Genomic DNA, 18,424 nt, shown 5'->3' on the forward strand with positions numbered 1-18,424 from the left:
CATTGTTTGTATACAATGAAGACTTTTCTCTCTGGTCAGTGAAATGTTTAGATTATTCTTTATTTTGTATAATTTGTTTCACTATATAAAGCAGTATGAAATACAGGGGACACACTGGAAGTCGGGTAGCTAAAGTGATAAGATACCAAAACATAAAACAAATTTATTCATTCAATCCTACAAAATTAAGAAATGTTACAAATCAGGGGAAACCTTTCAGTCCATGAAGCTTGTTTTGTCAGTTAGTAGGAAAGTTCTTCCCTTACGACATCCCACCATTTTATCTTCCCATACATCATACGTTTGTTTTTGACTTGAACGTTTATTGATACTTGTGAAAAACTGCATGCCGGCTTCTGTAGTGAATGCACTTTCTTGTCATTTTTTACCAGTGTCCTCAGTTACTGGTTTACTAGTTAAAAGAAAGAGGTTTTTGGTTTTTTTTGCTGGTCAGATTTGTTGATGCTTTTTGAGAAATGTGAATACCAATACCAATATATCATTCTGTGCTTTTCAATAAGCAATTCAGAGCAACACAAGCCCTTTACTCCAAGGATGCGCTTGGTTAGCCTTGCCTGCACAGCTTTGAGCGATGCTGTGATTGTTGTTTTTTTTTTTAAATGCTGTGACTGCTCCCAGTATAGCCTTACCACCATTTAATTTCCTTCCAGTAAGGCCCTCTGCGTTCATACAGTAAAAATGTGTAAAGCCACTCAAGTGTGATTTTTTTTTTTTGGTCAAATTATGTAAGAATGTTAGGTTAAGAAATGAATGATTGAAATGTAAAATAAATGACTGGGAAATATTCAGAAAACAAAAACCCTGCAAATCAGAATTTAAACTCCAAACTGAATGTGCCCAGGAGACAGCTGTATAAATATGTGTTGTCATGCTGGCTTCCCTGAACTTCCACTAGTAACTTAGTATACTGTATGTCTGTTCATTTCATTGTGAGGACAGAATGGGGCATAGTGCCTCCGGATATTCATTTAAAGGGCGAATAAGAATGACATGAAGATGACCTTGTCCTTCCAGGCATGATTATGATGTACTGAAGAGTCAATAAGATATGGGAGAGGGCTGTAATGTAACATTTCATAAAAATCTTCACTGATGGACATTGTGAAAAGCAGGTAGGAAAATAGCAATACAGCCATTGCTGTGAAATACTTTTGGTAAACAGCACTGGGTCTGTGCATCTGGGATTGTGTACAAGGACTCAGAATTGACAGAGATGAAGTAATAGATGCTATATATTACTGTGAGATTAACATTTTCTTGCTTTTGCTCAAAATGGATTGCTAAAGATATGGGCTTTTTCATTTCACCCATTAAGTACAGGGTCACAGGGCAGTACTTCCAAAGAAGTAAAAATGAAAATATCAGCTGAATCTTGGGTATATAAATGAAAGGCACGGTAATTTCTCAGTGTATTAGTACCGTATATGTTGTGAGTCAAACTCTGTCGAGTATTATAATGGCAGTCAGCTTGTTACAGAGTGTTTCTTTTCCATTTTCCAGTCAAGATATTTTATGTCAGCCAGACCTGGCTGCATTTGTTCATTTTCACTGAAATCTTTTCTATAATGAGCTGACACAAACAGCAGCCTTTGTTTTCAAATTGCTGCCAAGTAAATGCTGCTGTTGTTTCAGTTACTGTAAGAGGAGCTTTGTGTTGAAATCAGTGCCATGTCAAAATGCTGCCTAGCGCTTTTCTAAAGGTGAGCTTTGAATGGTGGAAAGGTAAGGTCCTCGTTGCACAGCGGCTCCTGTCATCACAGGTTTTGTGTGCAGCTGTTTATGTCAGTCTTCCGGAAATGATCCCTCAGTGACAGGACAAAGGCTCTGAGAGCCAATGCTTTAGGCAAAGGCTGGAATGACAGAAGCTGCTGTGCATTCGGATTTTGTGCCTGAATCTGTATGCTTCACATCTCCTCCTAGAATCCTCCAATGCATCACTGTTGACTAATGCAGAAAAGATTGCAACTATCACAACCACGCACACGCCACAACAGCCACCACCACCAGCACAGGACACTAGGTAAGTGATATCATAGATGCCACAGTTCAAACCTCCTTTTTACTTTTAACAGCCTCCTGTTCATTACTCATTTTTTTTTATGCAGAAATAACACAAAGGCAAAACAGGACCCCCAGTTTGACTATAAAACCCCACCAGCAGCACCAACACAACCTCAGACCCAGGTAAGACATTACTTAGCTTTGAAATGAGAAGCTGAGGCTCCATGATCTTGTCACTAGCAGCCAACGCATTGTCTCAGCAGCTCTTTTATGATTCTGTCTGTAAAACGTGCCATTGATGCCTAGGAGGGAGAAACAGACACTTATTAATAGCCAGTCTCTCCTAATCTAGCAGCTGTTTTGTACAAAAAATGTGCATTTGTACATACCAAGTTGACTGAAATATTTCCCTTAATCCCTACTTCCTATGCTTGGTTTTCAATTAGACTTGGATCGCATTAAATAAAAGTGTTCATATCTGCCTGAATGCATGTGAGCTGACATGAATAAAACACTGGGGATTATATTGTGGGTTTTTGTCTTAAAGGATTCCGAGTTTTACACTGTTGATCTTGAAAGGGGCAACAAAGGCTTTGGGTTTAGTCTGCGAGGTGGCCGGGAGTACAACATGGACTTGTATGTTCTTCGGTTAGCTGAGGATGGCCCTGCTGTGCAATGTGGGAAAATGAGGGTAAGAATTCATTTTTAATATTTCATCATAGCGAGAGTATGTAAGCAAGTTTTAAGTACAGTGCACACTCAATAAGTCAGTACACAATTTGAAATTTATGAACAGTAGATCCTAGGTACCTACATTGTGTCTGTCTCTGTCCTATGTCACTTGTTATGGAATTTGTAAAGGCAGTGTTAATGTTTGTGATGCACCATCTGTTGAAATGTCAAATACAAGGCATTTTATTACTAAAAATGTTTTTGGTGCACCGTCTGTTGAAAATAGCAGAGATATAGCAAAAGGATGGACACACAGACACTTTTATTAAGGTGGATTGCATTTATCATTGAACAAGACTTACAAACAGAAGCCAGCAGCATTAATTCATTCACTTACACAGAATTTGAATGATTAAAGTGGAAGCTAGCTGTAAGAGGCCTTGGAATGATGCCGATCTGCATATTTAAAGTACAAAATTATGGGCGCAAAATAAAATCAAGAGGGACAATCATAACTATCTATGACTGAAGCAATGACTTGAGGTTTGAAAAAGAGGTCATTCATTTTTAACTCTATATTTAAGAAATTGGGACCAGGTAAGTGGAACAGATACTGTCGGCTGTGATTATTATTAAGTGATCAATAAACGTCCTGGGCAGCAGCACAGGAACTGCTGTACTTCTGTGCTGGGAAAGCTGCTTGTCACTTTGGAGTTGTTTTGTGTGTTACAGGTGTCTGCTTTGGGCACGTCTGACAATTGTCTCATTTCTGTCCCAATTGAAATCTAACCCACAGTGTCGCTCAATTTCACATGCATATACTGTACATTATTCCGTGCCACTCACCAACCGTCTCCATATTGCAGGCAGTTCACCTTTAATCCAGCAGTAAATGTTGTTGTATTTTGCAACAACCACACACTTCTTTAAAAAACGATTCTTTTATTGTGTATCCTCGGCCAACTGCCTACTCTCAAAATAGGTAGGAAAAAGGACAAAACAATCACATATTAAAGAATAGCACTCAGTTTGACTTCTGATTCTAAATGTGTGTACTTTTTGGAAGCAAGGCGCTGTCAGGAAGGTTGGATATCATGAGGTAGGTGTGCAGGATCAGTGGCTAATCCTTTGTCTGTCGCTGAGTTTTGGCCCTTCAGCTGTATTCAGCAGACTTGGCTGAGATGGAGAGGTCACACGTCTGGACAGCAATGCTGACTAGCAGTGAAACGTTTCATCTTTGCAACCAACAGCAGGAAGTGGTAGCTACCATTTTCTCACCTTATTCAAGTATAATTTATAAAAAATAAACAGTGCAGTTCTTCTACATGGTGATTAGTGTTCCTCCCACCCATAACCAAAGCATTCTGGCAAAAACCAAATCATAATAAATACACAGAAAAATACTGCGTTAAAATGAAACTTTTATCTGTTTGGCTGTGTTCACTCGAAAAGGTCCTTGTATTACAATTTAAAATTATTGTCAAGTGCTTTTCCTTTGTCTCGGTGTGTAATGTAGCATAGACACGGCACATACAGAATATATCTGAACAGCAAATTATAGCATAAATCACACTGGCATACTAATTATTGATTACTTAATCCTGTTTAATACTTCTCTACAGTTGTGAGTGATGTCTTGCTGCCGAAAAATGTCTCTAAACAATAAATGACTAATTCTTAGTCTTCATGTGCTGTGTGCTGCAGGTTGGCGATGAAATCCTGGAGATCAATGGAGAAAGCACAAAGAACATGAAACATGCCAGAGCAATTGAGCTGATAAAAAACGGAGGCCGAAGAGTTCATCTGGTCCTAAAGCGAGGCGACGGCTCTGTCCCAGAATATGGTGGGTCTGCATATAAGAATATTTCTTTTTCGGCTGCCTTCACTTCATAAAGTCATTGAGTTTTGGGCTGCCATTCAGTCTAAAATCTGAACATGCATTGCAGAGACCGAGAGCTCTCCTGGCTTACCCAATGTTTTCTTCCATTTTAATTGGGTACACAGCTTCACTACACACATAATTTATTCTTCAGTTTTTCATGTGGCTGTTGAGGCCAGGGCAAAGCAGAAGTTACTCATTTTTATTAGATTTTGCAGTTTTTCTTTTTATATATTAATGTATGAGATTTGCCTTTTATACCTTTAAAAAATATTCTGTGGTAGAAACACCAGTGGCTATAGTATTGCATTTTTTTTGCTGGTGCCTATACTGTGCAAAGATTGAGCAAAATGTCAATTCCTACCTCAGCAGTTTGGAAAGAGTGGAGCTTGGAACTGTGACAGCACACCATTTTAAATAATCTCTTATCTAAAGATGCATAGTGGTATAAATAAAGTGAGAGTATGCCTTTTAAATTGTCTGTAATTGTACTGTACTGTACTGTATGTCAAAAGAGATTCACAAATCACATAGGAACATTGTTGTAGTGTTCACATTTTCTATAACTGGAGCATTGGTAGGTTAAGTGGCTTTTCCAAATTTACATTATGAGTTTGTAAGATGAACTAGCAACGTTGTTCCTTACAGCCATACACTTTAACCACTAGGGGGCAAAACTGCTTGTAGGGAAATAAAGAAAAAGTCTTTAAAAGCTCTGTGTTGAGACAGACCAAAAAAAAAAGGAATCTGCCATATTCTGTTAGCTCAGCACCCAATGAGCTTCTGGGTTTTCTTATATGAATTTTTAGAACCACATAAGCAGGACGTAGTTCCTGTCCCACCAAAGATCAACACTAGAATTACCAGAGCCTACGAAAAAACTCGTAAATCCGTCCCACCTTAAATCGCTTCTTAAAATCGTTCACAGCTCTCCACCAGCATCTTTTGTCATCTAAATGTGCTGATAAAAATCAGGCTGCAAGCAGCCGGCTATTCCATCCCCCCACCGACTTAGAACGTGCACAAACTTCTCCCAGCTCAGGCCTTGATTGATTTTCTGGGAGTGAAGTGGAGTTTTAGAGTGGAAATAATAGATCGTTGTTTGCAACACACGCATTTCATGTCTGTTCCGTTTCTACAGTAATCTGTGTAAACACACTGTTAAAACAGAAATGTTTTTTATATTCTACTAGTAGATGACAAAATGTAGGCACAAACTATATAATGTATGAAGCCTGAAATCTCCAAGAAATACTTTCACAAAAGGTACCAGTCTAACACAACAATTGCGCTTTTATTCAAAAATATAACTGCAGAAACAAAAAGCCGCCTTAACATGCGACATTGACAGCCGTTTATTATGACTGCCTCTGTGGCGCAATAGAATCAGCTGCCGACTGGGAATCAAAGGTTGCGAGTTCGATCCTGCACCACTCTGTTTTGAGAAGTAAACTGCTCTTACTCTTACTATTTTAGAATAAAAACATACATTTGATTTCAGTCTGTAACAGCCGGTGTAATTTATGATATTTATGAATTTGTGACATTACACATGTATTTTTTGAGCATGTCCGTGCCAAATAAATAACGTTTTGAAGAAATCATTTTATGACATGATTTACCTTTATTTATTTACTTACTTCCTAAAGTCACAAGTAGTGTGCAGAGGGCATGCTCAAAACTGTGTGTAATGCCACGAAAAGTGCCTGCTGACAGTTTAGTATGCAAGTAATGGTATGTGCATTCTTGCTCCGATGTAGAAGGGAGCTGAGTTTACCTCTGTTACAGCGCGTCTATGTGAAAACAGCTACGTCAGATGCGGGGGTGGGGTGTCTTTGGGCTCGTGAACGCGGCTGAGATAATAAAACTGACTAAAAAAAAAAAAATACAAAGCTAACCTTTACAAGTATCATAAATTGCACCGGCTGTTACAGACTGAAATCGAATGTATGTTTTTATTCTAAAATAGTAAGACTAAGAGCAGTTTACTTCTCAAAACAGAGTGGTGCAGGATCGAACTCGCAACCTTTTGATTCCCAGTCGGCAGCTGATTCTATTGCACCACGGAGGCAGTCATAATAAACGGCTGTCAATGTCGCATGTTAAGGCGGCTTTTTGTTTCTGCAGTTATATTTTTGAATAAAAGCGCAATTGTTGTGTTAGACTGGTACCTTTTGTGAAAGTATTTCTTGGATATTTCAGGCTTCATTAGGTAGATATTAGGTAGAATGCCCAGAGGGGACTGGGCAGTATCATGGTCTGGAATCCCTACAGATTTTATTTTTTCTCCAGCCGTCTGGAGTTTTTGTTTTTCTGTCCCCTGGCCATTGAACCTTACTCTTATTCGATGTTAATGTTGATTTATTTTTTTATAATTATGTCTTTCATTTTTCTATTCTTTAATATGTAAAGCACTTTGAGCTACTGTTTGTATGAAAATGTGCTATATAAATGTTGTTGTTGTTGTTGTTCATACATTATATAGTTTGCGCCTACATTTTGTCATCTACTAGTAGAATATAAAAAAACGTTTCTGTTTTAACAATGTGATTACCCAGATTACTGTAGAAACGGAACAGACATGAAATGCGTGTGTTCCAAACAACGGTCTATTATTTCCACTCTAAAACTCCACTTCACTCCCAGAAAATCAATCAAGGCCTGAGCTGGGAGAAGTTTGTGCACGTTCTAAGTCGGTGGGGGGATGGAATAGCCGGCTGCTTGCAGCCTGATTTTTATCAGCACATTTAGATGACAAAAGATGCTGGTGGAGAGCTGTGAACGATTTTAAGAAGTGATTTAAGGTGGGACGGATTTACGAGTTTTTTCGTAGGCTCTGGTAATTCTAGTGTTAAGGTACTTGACTCCTTGCATCAGTCTTATGGCAGAATACATTCTGGGAAAAATGTTGTACTTTGAGTTGCAACTGTCTGGGCTAAACCCGGACTTTTCGTTTTGAATTACTGAAACTTTTTAAAAATTATTATTACAGTATATTAAGAACTGAAAACAAGACCTCTTTATTATATGGAGTATCATATATAGTGCCAGTTTGTAGTACATCCTGACTGAAATTGTACTGTAATCGAACAATTGGCCAAAACCTTTATCTACATAGTTAAGACCATGTCTGACAATCCCAATTAAAAGACCATGACAGCCCATTTGTGTCTGGATGAAAAAATGCCAAGAAGGAACCCCTAGCACCTGGGACCCCTGAATCAACAATGACATTTATTTATGTGGCACAGATGTTCTGTGATGAAAAGTTAAACTAATGGAAGATGAAAAACCAAAGCCATATCTCAGACAGCATTTCTTTTGGAACTGAAGTGCTTCACAGCTTCACTGTCTGTCTGTTTCAAAGAAAGAAAACAAATAGAAGCAAGTGGTTTGCTAAGGTCATCGCCACGTCCAAGGCGAAGCTGATCACAAATTTAAGAAGCTGAACTGTTCATATGAAATGCAGCAGGCATTTGTATATAGGATTTTTTGTAATAAAATGAAACTTGTCACTGCTTAATTTTCAAATACAAAAAGACAGTGAAACGGTGGATTTTTTTAAAATGTCATCTTAGTCTTTAGATTTAAATGGGAAGTTACATTTTTGTAATATTACATACTTTAATGTTAGACTAAGCCAATAATGATTGTATTACAATTACCTTGCATGTGGGGGGTCTTTGGGTATATGTATTTTTGCAGTATTTTTGTTAATAAGTTGGACAGCATAAAAAAAAAAAAGCAACACAACATAGCAGTGGTTTAGGGCCCAAGGATCAGGAAGAGTAGCCAGTCATAGGTTTAATGTACTAATTGTACTATTTCAATCAGTTAATTATATTAAATTTAATAAGTAGAGTTTGATAAAGAGGCCTAGGCTTACAGCACTTGCTAAGCATAACAATTACGTATGAAGTAACGCGTGGAAGATGGTAAAGAATGAATAAAAAAAGTGAAATACAACTTGAGGCTCAGTTTTAATGAAAACAAGGCCTAAAGAAAATGTACTGTTAAAAACTGGTAACTCATTGTAATAGACAGCATCTGACAGTAATGAGATGAGGGTGATGCCCTTTCATTTAGTTACTTAAATTAAAGGGTTTAAAAGGCTGCTAAAAAGATCATTATGGTGGGGTACTTTTCTAAAAACAGACAAATTAAACAAACTGCAACCTTTTATCAAGTGATCAGCTGAAATGATAACCTAATACTGTATAAAGTAATTAAACAATTAGAGTAGGACGACACTCAAGATGCTGAATGCTCAGGCCTGTCCCGACTGTGAGTAAAGGGGGGGCTTTGATCGCTTCATCATCACTGTGCCCATAATGGGGGCCACACCGTAAACAAGTGTCTGACTCTTTCAGTTTTGCAGAATGATAACTTGCTAGTGTGTAAATGTCCGTGAGTATACTGACCTGATGAATACATTCTAACAAGCATGTTTGTAGAAATAGCCAAAACCTGCTTTAAATAAACTAGAATATGTCCGTGATCCATAAAAAAACAGAACTTTTCCTTTTAAATTAGCATCTCATTTAAATCAGTAATATTGTGACAGTATTTTTGTTTTGCATTCTTCTTGCCTGATGAGTATACTGAGTTGATTGATCATCCCAACTTACCTTTTGCAGTCTGTTAGTGTCATGAAAAAAAGGCAACTACTATTGTTGTGTCCGTTTCAGCTGATGCAGACAGGCAGCCATCATTGCTGTGTTTGTTTATATATAAGTGAGACACACCAGCGTGTAAAACACACCTGTAAATGGCCTTTTAAATACTGTGATGTACTCATGTAGTGGCAGGATGCTAACAGGCATCTGCCCTTGTGCTCCCACAGTTTTACACCCGCTGAGGTAGGAATTGAACTTTTTTATGTGAGCAGATCCAGATCTTTAATATTTCATAAGCAGATCAGTGTTAATGTTTTATTTGTTCGTCTGGCAGGGTCATGACATCCTCCCCATATATTCATTTGATTATTTGACACTCGGCCTTTTGCTCTCTCCTGTGTCATTCTCTGCTTTCATTAATAATGATGCAGTGTGACAGTTTTTCAACCTTTGGGATTAGTTCCCATTTTAAACACCTGTCTTGTGATTTGAATGTGTGTAATCTGTGTTATTGTCTATTTTATGACACTGTACTTTTTCTGTTACCAACTGCAGCTAGTCATATGAATGTCTATTATCTGCAAACTTGTGTGCATCCCTTTTTTTTCCCCTTTCCCTGTAGTACTTGTTTTTGGTGGCTTTTTACCTCTAATGATTTTGTCACTATATATATATATATCATTTTTTTTTTTTTAATTTTAATTATAACTAAATAAATCCCATTACCTTTTTTTCATTCCCCTGCACACAAATCAGTGGGTTAATTCTTTGTTCTTCCTGTTATTTGGAGGATCTAAACCTTCTGCTTTCTTTCTCTTTGTTCTCTCTCTGTGTCTCCTTTCTTTGACGTTGGGCTCTTCCATCTCCCTTCAGCGATGATTCCTCCTCATCTCGCTGCATGTATGAGAAATGACAAGCTGGGGGAGCCTTGTTTCTACCTTATGGGCCATAATCAAACCACGGTTTGTAAATCAAATTCCGTTTTGCAGGTGTTTCTGTGGTGTGGCCTGACTTACCCATTTGTGCTGTGCTCCATGCCTTTCGCTATGAATCCATTCATTCCCATGCACAAGTCCTCAGCTGCCGCAGATATGTGACCCTTAATAAATGGATTCATGCGCTGCCTCCTCCCGCATATTTTAATTTTTGACCTGTTCTGTCTTTTTATTATTTTGAATGTGATGCTTCATTCCTTCCCATCTGCCTCTCCATTAGTTGCCCCTTGCTTTTGCCTCCCTTACGCTGTTTTACAAAATAAAATGTTGAAAACATCTCCCCCTTCAGTGGTGCTGCCAGCTTGTTCATCAGTATATGAAGTGTTTGCTAAAGTTGATCCCTTTGAGCACGCAGAAGATACAGTAGAGTACACAGAACTACACAGATTTGAACAAGGAGTATCTGCAAGCTTGTTAAACATGCAAGAATTGTGCTTATCTTTAATTAGTCTTGCAAAGTGTGGCCAGCTGCATTGTCTGGCCCTTTTCTGATTTGCCTATCTCCATCTGTCCTTGTACAAGTCAATGCCCAATTGTTCTTCAGACACTCGTCATTTGAAGTGATTGCTTTTCTCTCTTCAAACAGCAGGTGAAGGGCAAAAGCTACATGTTGAACACAGCTGTATCATTTTCTATGAAATTGTAATATACAAGTATAAAAATACAGTTTTATCTCTGTGGCTTGCTTTGTTCACTGTATAGCTGTGCTCAGTGGGTCACGATACATGTAGGAATATTTCATTACAGTTTTTACCTGTGCAGGGGAGCAGCACAGTTTTCATCAGCAACATCTGCTATTGCTGCACTCCAGATTTTGGAAATGGGCAGCAGCACTCATTTAATGACGCACCTTTCTTGCAGTTTACAGATAAGCAGATTCCAGTGCACAAAAAAGTCAATGTTGGTCAAAAAAGAATTATCAAGCAGGCCCATTTAAATGAGGTACCCTGCAGTGTGTGCCATTCTGCAGACGGAGACAGTGCAGCAGAGCACTTCAGTGTCCACTCACACTACCACTCTTTAGACTGCTAGAGGCCTGCTGCTCACACTGGCTTTGCCTGTTCTTTGTTATGCGTTCACATTATTTCCATAACATCTGTTTTGTAAGCTTTTTATTCATGCAAAACATTACATTCAGAAATCTGCTTAGCTAAATGAGGGTCAGAGGTTCAGGGGGACACATATCCCAATAGAAACAGGTGCAAGGAAGGAATCGGCACTGGACAGGACAGGACACCAGTTCATCACAGGGCCCAGAGGTGTACATACACATCCACTCACGTGCAGCCAATTCAGACTCTCCAAACAACATCAAACATTCTTTGGAAACGTGAGAGGAGAACCTCCCTGGAAGACGATGTGAGAACATAACATGCATACTGGGTCTGAGAATCAAACTCGATTCAAGACCTGAGGGGCAGCAGCGTTAATCACTACACTTCTGTCCTCTACCCACTGAATGTACTGGAACAGCCCCCTAAAACTACAGTGAGCTACACTTTAGAAGAAAAGGAGTCGTTCAGAATACAGAGAGCTCCCTGAGTAGGATTATGGAGAGAGCACGGAAGACCAAGGCACTGGACCATAGAGCACCAAGTTAGACATTAATTTCTCAAAGCTGATGTGACTTGTGATCCTGAATGAGACACTTAATGTTTCCCAGGGCTCCCACTGTACAACTTTGGAAACCATTTGTATGTGATACTGCATGTAAAAGATTCTGCTGTATAATGAAGGGTGTGTCAGAATATTTTAGAACTTTTTTAGCCTTTTAATTAAGTAAATATAAAATTCACACACTCCTGTTCATCATGCTCCAATTACAAGTTACTTGTTTGTTATGAATGAAAGCAAATATTCAGCTAATTACAAACACATGTCAGAACTTTCATTTGGCTGCTTTGTGTAATCTTTTAAATTAACATACTGCACTATCAATACAACCATCGCTGAAAATTCAAAGTCCAGGAGCTCTTCAGTCGCACACGCTGCTCCTTGTATCATGTGGAGTTCACTTCCTCTTACAAGCTCAGAATTCTCTACACATATCCAATTCTGATTAGAGTTAAAACACAAAGTTCGGTGGTCAAACAAACCCAACTTCACTCTACACAGATCTCATCTCTTTTGGAAGCCCACTTAAGCCAAGTCATAGCCACAGGGGATTGATGAAAATTAATTTTTGAGAACGTAACTCCTTCTAATCATCAGCCAGAGATGACAGCTGTGCAGACTTCTTCCCCTATGTAGTACTTTGACGTGCTCACACTGTTCATCAGTTTATAAGGTTGCTGGTATTGGCACTTTGTAATTTATATTGTCCAGTAATGCAGAAACACACAGCACGGGGCAGAAAAGACACAATAGATACAAACTTCCAAAATAAGCAATGACAAATAAATACAATGACAACAGCTTCAAATGAAAATTAGGATTATAATTATACAACATGTAACACTCCGACTGTGTGGGTGCTGACATAATGGCTTTGTTGTTTCGGTGTCTCATCCAAACACTCCCTACAAGCTGTCAAGCTTTATGCATTCACCTACATGAGACTGCAGTTTCTTTCAGATTTCTGTAACTGTTCATATGAAGAAATGTTTAAGTTTTGAGAGTACCTTCTGTTAATTTCCAGGGGTGTTCATGGTTTACATGTGAACAGACGGAATTGTGCTAAATCAGCTTTATTAATGTCTTTAACATTTCTGAAGGCTTTTATTAAGCCTCAACTTATCTCTCTGGAACTTTAATCCATTGTGCCGTACAGTCCACGGAAATGCATAGACTTGTTTCTCTATGTAAAGATTTTAGTCCCGCTGTGTTGTATTTGAAGGAAAAGTCTCAAAAGCACAGCGTAGTTTTTAAAACATAACCGTCTCTTGATTTATATTCTGTAATGTATGCAACTTAATGTAACATTATGGAGGCCTGGTTGCAAAAAGTCAGTACACTCTAATTAAGGTGTAAATAAAACAACATCTCATTATAAGCAGGTAGAGGACTGTTTGGCCAAAAGGAGCCTCGATAATCTGGGGGGTGATAATTAGAACCCCAATGCTAATGTCTACTCCGTAACCTGAAATATGTGACAAGAAGTCACCATGTACTGAACTTTGGTCACAGACTCTCCAGTCAGCTTAATGAAGTACTTTAAAATGGCAGTGGAGGGCAAAGAGTAAATTATTACACAGACAGGTTAACTTAGGTGGCTGTAGAAGCATGGAAAAGGCGCTATATAAATGTATTATTATTCTATGGTAGTGTAACAAAAGGCAGAATACAAAGTTGTGAAAACTCTGTTTTCTCCTTCATATTAACTTATTCCAGCTAACCTTTTGATATGCTGAATGGACCATCAGTTTACACCTGTGGTAATCGTTTCTTTCCATATAAACTTCATATATACTCTTAATGTTGTACCTGTTGCTATAAAATAAAGCTCTGGTTTTCCCCAACTTTATAACAGGCATATGCATGGGAAGGATATGTCTTTACATATCACAGTGAAGTATTCCATGTCCATTTCTTTAGCTGGAGCTTTTGTTCAAAGTTACCTGCAAATCACACATAAATATTGTAGTTATTTCTGTAGGGTGAGTGAGGGCTGGCAGGTAAAGTGTCTCACTAAGGCTAAAGTCTGAGCAGTGGCATCAGGGTATACAGTCCAGTGCTCGAGTAGCAGACCCTCATCTGCTGCATAGTGACACTTTAAATGCTGGTCTGCTGACATTCCCAAAGGTCTCAGACACCGATTTGTTTAGTCATTGTTATGTACACATATAGAAGTAATCCATACATGTTCTTCCATAATGTTTCCTCAGATCTTTTTTACCCAACATCACCATGGAAGCAGACAGTTTTTGGACAGAACAGAAGGGAGCCTTTGGTGGAGCGAGCCATGTGCCTGAAACTACAGAGGAGCAGATATGTTCAAATGGTAGCACAGCAGAGTTCCTGTCATCAACATACTAATGTCAGACACACAAGCAAACCCTAAAACACAACTCAGATCTACTGGCTCAGCTATATGTGGAAGCAGGTGGTGCACAAGTAACACTAAAAAAATGGCTTTTCACATGTGTGCCGCACTATCACAATGACAGTTTTTCAAGTCCTTCATGCTGCCGGCTGTGTTTTTCAATTTTTCCGTCTTAGTCTGAGAATTTCACATAACTTTTTAAAACTGAATACATTTTTTTACCATCTGCATTACATTAAAAGTATTTTTGAATAACTTACCCTGTACATAATAAATATTGAAAATAAAGTGAGCTTCAGTTGACCATTGTCTGGCACTGCTGGTGGCTTTGGTTTTGTGTGTGGGCTCCACCAAGTGAATCGGCACGTCGACCATCTACACAACACTGGTGGGGCTGCAGTTATTTAAGGTGGATGGCGGCTGGCTATTGCAGCACATTAATGTTTGTTGTTTTAGTTTAATGTTATTCGACACACACACACCAAGTTCAGGTTTGAAGGGGAGGGCTGAGGAGCCATTTTTCAGCCGCTTTGAGTGTTCCACAAGTGCTTAACTCTTCTGTGCTGCTTGCTCATGACAACTAATCTTTGCTTGGACAATAACATTTAGTGATGTAAGCATAATGCAGAGATCAAAAGGAAATGTGGTGTTCATCTTTGTACTCGATTTATTCCACAAAAATGTCTTTTTTTTTTTTTTTACCTATGTTGCAGACGCCGGCAATGACGGGAACAGTTCCACCACAGGTTCACAAAATGTTTCGGAAGTGAAAACCATGCCATTTGACTGTCGACTACACCCATCATTGGAGTCCAGTTATCCACCAGAAGTTCACAAATCATCACAACATGGAGACAAGAGGAGAAGGCAGCCTGCAGGCAGCGGAGGGCACAGCAGACACTCCAAGGAGCACCACACATGGAATGGAAATGGAAATTACAACAGCCTGTCAAACAGAAGGCACAGATCACCAGACCAGGGTTGGAAGGTGGCACAGGAACCTGAAAAGAAGGCACCAAACAGTGTTGCCCTTAAGCTGGGGCAGCAGCTTCTGAAGAAAATCGATCTGCAGCCAGGGAAGAAGACAGAACAGCAGGGAGGAATGAAAGTTGAAAACAGTCTACAAAGCTTTTACCAGCAGCATCCCAATAACCAACCATCTGGAGCCAACGGTGAAGAGAGTTTAGACAAGAGACAGGAGCGAAGAAGGGCCAGATCCCCCAAACATGGTAAAGAAAGTCCTCCTCAGAGAAGGAGATCTCTCGATAGACAGGAGTATGCTAGAGGATCTCCTGAGAGGAGGAGAAGGGCAAAGTCATCTGACAGGCGGCGAGAAGTGTCGCCAGACAGAAAGCACTGGCTGGGAGACGGAGGGGAGAACGTGCCAAAGGCTGACTTCAATAAAAGTTCCAGACAACCCCCAGAGCCAAGGCGACGCCCTTACAAAGAGAACCACACTGATCTCAGTATCTGATCCAGTGGCTGCTTTGCACTGCATTTCGTCTCACTAAAAGAATAAAAAAAATAAAACGACAACAACATCTATGGGTGGAAAGGCGGCAGCGGTGGGATTTAGATTTGTCTTTCTTTGTTCCCAGAGCTCCAAGAACTTAACCATTTCTCACAGGGGACACAGAGAATCCTAAACAGTGCATTTGTTTTTCAGAAATGCATTCATCCGAATTTTATAGATGAACAAAATAGAAAAAAAGTAAATATGTGCCTAACATACTGTATTTAACAAGGGTTTGTTGTTTTTGTTTGTCTGACAGATGACAGGCGATTTTCCACACTGGTATCTGAATTTTGAATCCCAGTGTGCACAAGAGACTTCTTTTTATGTGTTTGAACAAGCTGAAGGGTACCTGGCTCTCCCCAGCGCTGTTATTTTTATTTTTTTTTGTTTCGTTTTTTTGACATATTTTGAGACTAGAGCACAAACCCATCCTTAAGTCTGTATAGATTTTTAACAGTTTGCAGTGTGTTTGTGTTCGGAACGGATTGTTTTCCACAAATGAAGAAACAAGACAATTTAGGAAATGTACTGCAATCTGCCAACCCTTATGAGTGAGTTACATGAAGGATATATATATATGTATGTATGTATATATTTACAGATTATATATATATATATATATATATATATACACACACACACATGTTGAGCTCATTTTGAAGTCTCTAAAAGAATGAAGAGGTTCATAATTCACTTTGTTCTTTGGTTTTTCCTTCAGTTACCGTAATCCACTGCAAACTCAATGGCGGCCATACCTGTCACGTAGCGACTGAGGCATGACTATCCTATGCACAGAGCTGTCGTGTCAGAGGTTTGCTTGTCTGTTGCACAGAGTGTGACAATGCAAGGCAAAAGAGAAGTGATCAATTCAAGTCTGATTTGGTATTGCTGGTAATACAAGCATTGGTTGTGAATTATTTTTTTCTTTGTAATTTATTTATTGTTTTCCTTCTCAGTTGCCCACCTTCTATGGCCACATTGCTTTTTGTAGGCACAGAGAGAACCAGCATTATAGTGACGACCACCTTCTCTATTCAAGACGCTGAGCTGATTGAATGTGATTTTCATGTCGAGCTTTTGCGTCAATGATTCTAAACCACTCAACTAAAAGAGTTCATTTACTTTTTGGAAGAATAAACGTGGCGAGGATTGGGTTTCTGTTTGTTATGATTATTGACACAACCACTTTTTTTTGTATTTATTATAATTTTTTTTAAATAAACATTATAAATTGAATTTGGTTGTCACGCAGTTGAAGTCTGCTGTGGTACAGAAATTGCAAAACAAATCCGATCTGCCTCACTGAGCCACGGTGTTTGTCTTTTTAATGGACCACTGAAGTAAGTTGCTGCTTTACAGTGCATTCGTGTGCACGCGCACGTGTGTGTGTGTGTGTGTGTGTGTGTGTGTGTCGCGTGCGTGCGTGCGTGTCATTGTTCACATTTTTTTTTCTCCATATGAAGAAGCAAACACAACAAAAACATTACAAGTTCGATCACTGTTGTTGCCATGGTACTGTACCAGAGTTTAATGGCCAATCATTATTGTGTACAGAATTGAATATGTAATTAAGAGTTGGAAAAATAAACTGTTGCCTTTTTCTTGTATAAAAGAGAATTTATGACAAAAAAACTTAGCTGTGAGGAATGTGATAAGTGTTTATATTTCTGAAATGGAACAAATGATTCATGGGAAATATTTTAATGTATACTGAATCAGGTATGTAAAGCAGTTTTAAAAATGGAAGAATATGTAAGTAAACCTGAATCCTTTTTTTTTTTTTTATTTCCTGTTTTAAATTTTTTTCCCCGTTCCTGGTGGGCCTGCCTATGTATTATACAGCACTTGTATGCAGTCTTTCTTCTTCAAGCATTATTTCTTGCAATGTGTTATAGATATAATGCAATCTTCTGTGTTGACAAAGAAAAAAAAAAAGACCATATGGGCCAATTTTTTTATAAAACACTATGCATATATAAATACTACATTGTCCATAGCTTTATTTGACCCATAAGGCTATAAACATAACATTAGTCAAAGTAAAAGTAGATGTGGACTTACCAGTGAAAGCTTCTATCCTTGAAAAAAGATCACAATGTATATGTAGCTACAAAGAAGTCTGTGAATGCTATTTTTATTATCAAATAAAGTTTTCCATACAAATGCATGAATGTGTCCCCTTAAAACTCTGAGTATAACTCTGAAGATGAGGATGGCAGTGAGCTTGCACTGGGAGTCCCCCAGCGCTTCTTGTCTCACTGGGCATTCCAACGGCCATCTTGTTTCAAGTGTGATGCTTGTGAGAGATGCATTTTCAAGTATCCTGTCCTGCCAAAGCTCCATGGGTATACTGTCCCCTCAATGACCGCAGTGCTAGAATTCTCCTGGTGCAAGCCCAAGTTCAGTCCCACATGTGATTGGTATTGTCATTCTTGCACAGGTAGTCATTTTAAATGTGCTTCAAGTGAAATGACCACTTTCATGGTGACACCATCTTATTCAAGGTTGCATGGTGGATTGGATCCTATTGTGGCAGCGCAAGGCAGGAAGCAGCTTTTTGGACAGGACTATAGTCTGTTGCAGAACCACTCGTGCCCACACTCACACTCATGCCAGATTGGAACCAACAATTAACTCCGCCCGTGGGAGAAAAAAAACTAGACAGACAATCAATTCATTTTAGTGTTTTGGATATTAACGTGAGTAGATGAAATAGGTTTAGTTTCCTTGCAACCCTAAGAC

At 38.9% G+C, this 18,424-nt stretch overlaps 1 protein-coding gene across 15 annotated transcripts in view; it reads left to right on the forward strand.

The window, feature by feature from the left end:
• Window positions 1-17,849, forward strand: part of magi1b (membrane associated guanylate kinase, WW and PDZ domain containing 1b) — a 282,325-nt gene extending 264,476 nt beyond the window's left edge. For 11 of the 15 annotated variants that reach the window (XM_039770828.1, XM_039770824.1, XM_039770822.1 and 8 more), the window contains 5 exons: window positions 1,942-2,041; window positions 2,127-2,205; window positions 2,570-2,713; window positions 4,399-4,537; window positions 14,880-17,849. In XM_039770828.1, the coding sequence (XP_039626762.1) occupies window positions 1,942-2,041; window positions 2,127-2,205; window positions 2,570-2,713; window positions 4,399-4,537; window positions 14,880-15,640 (1,223 nt within the window). In that variant the 3' untranslated portion in view covers window positions 15,641-17,849. Of the gene's footprint in view, window positions 1-1,941; window positions 2,042-2,126; window positions 2,206-2,569; window positions 2,714-4,398; window positions 4,538-10,062; window positions 10,152-14,879 lie in introns of all 15 variants that reach the window. The other 4 variants (XM_039770833.1, XM_039770834.1, XM_039770835.1 and 1 more) reach the window with 1 other exon arrangement.
• The last annotated feature ends 575 nt before the right edge of the window (window positions 17,850-18,424 follow it).

The sequence above is a fragment of the Polypterus senegalus genome, chromosome 12, assembly GCF_016835505.1.
Source record: "Polypterus senegalus isolate Bchr_013 chromosome 12, ASM1683550v1, whole genome shotgun sequence".
NCBI classification, from domain to species: Eukaryota; Metazoa; Chordata; class Cladistia; order Polypteriformes; family Polypteridae; genus Polypterus; species Polypterus senegalus.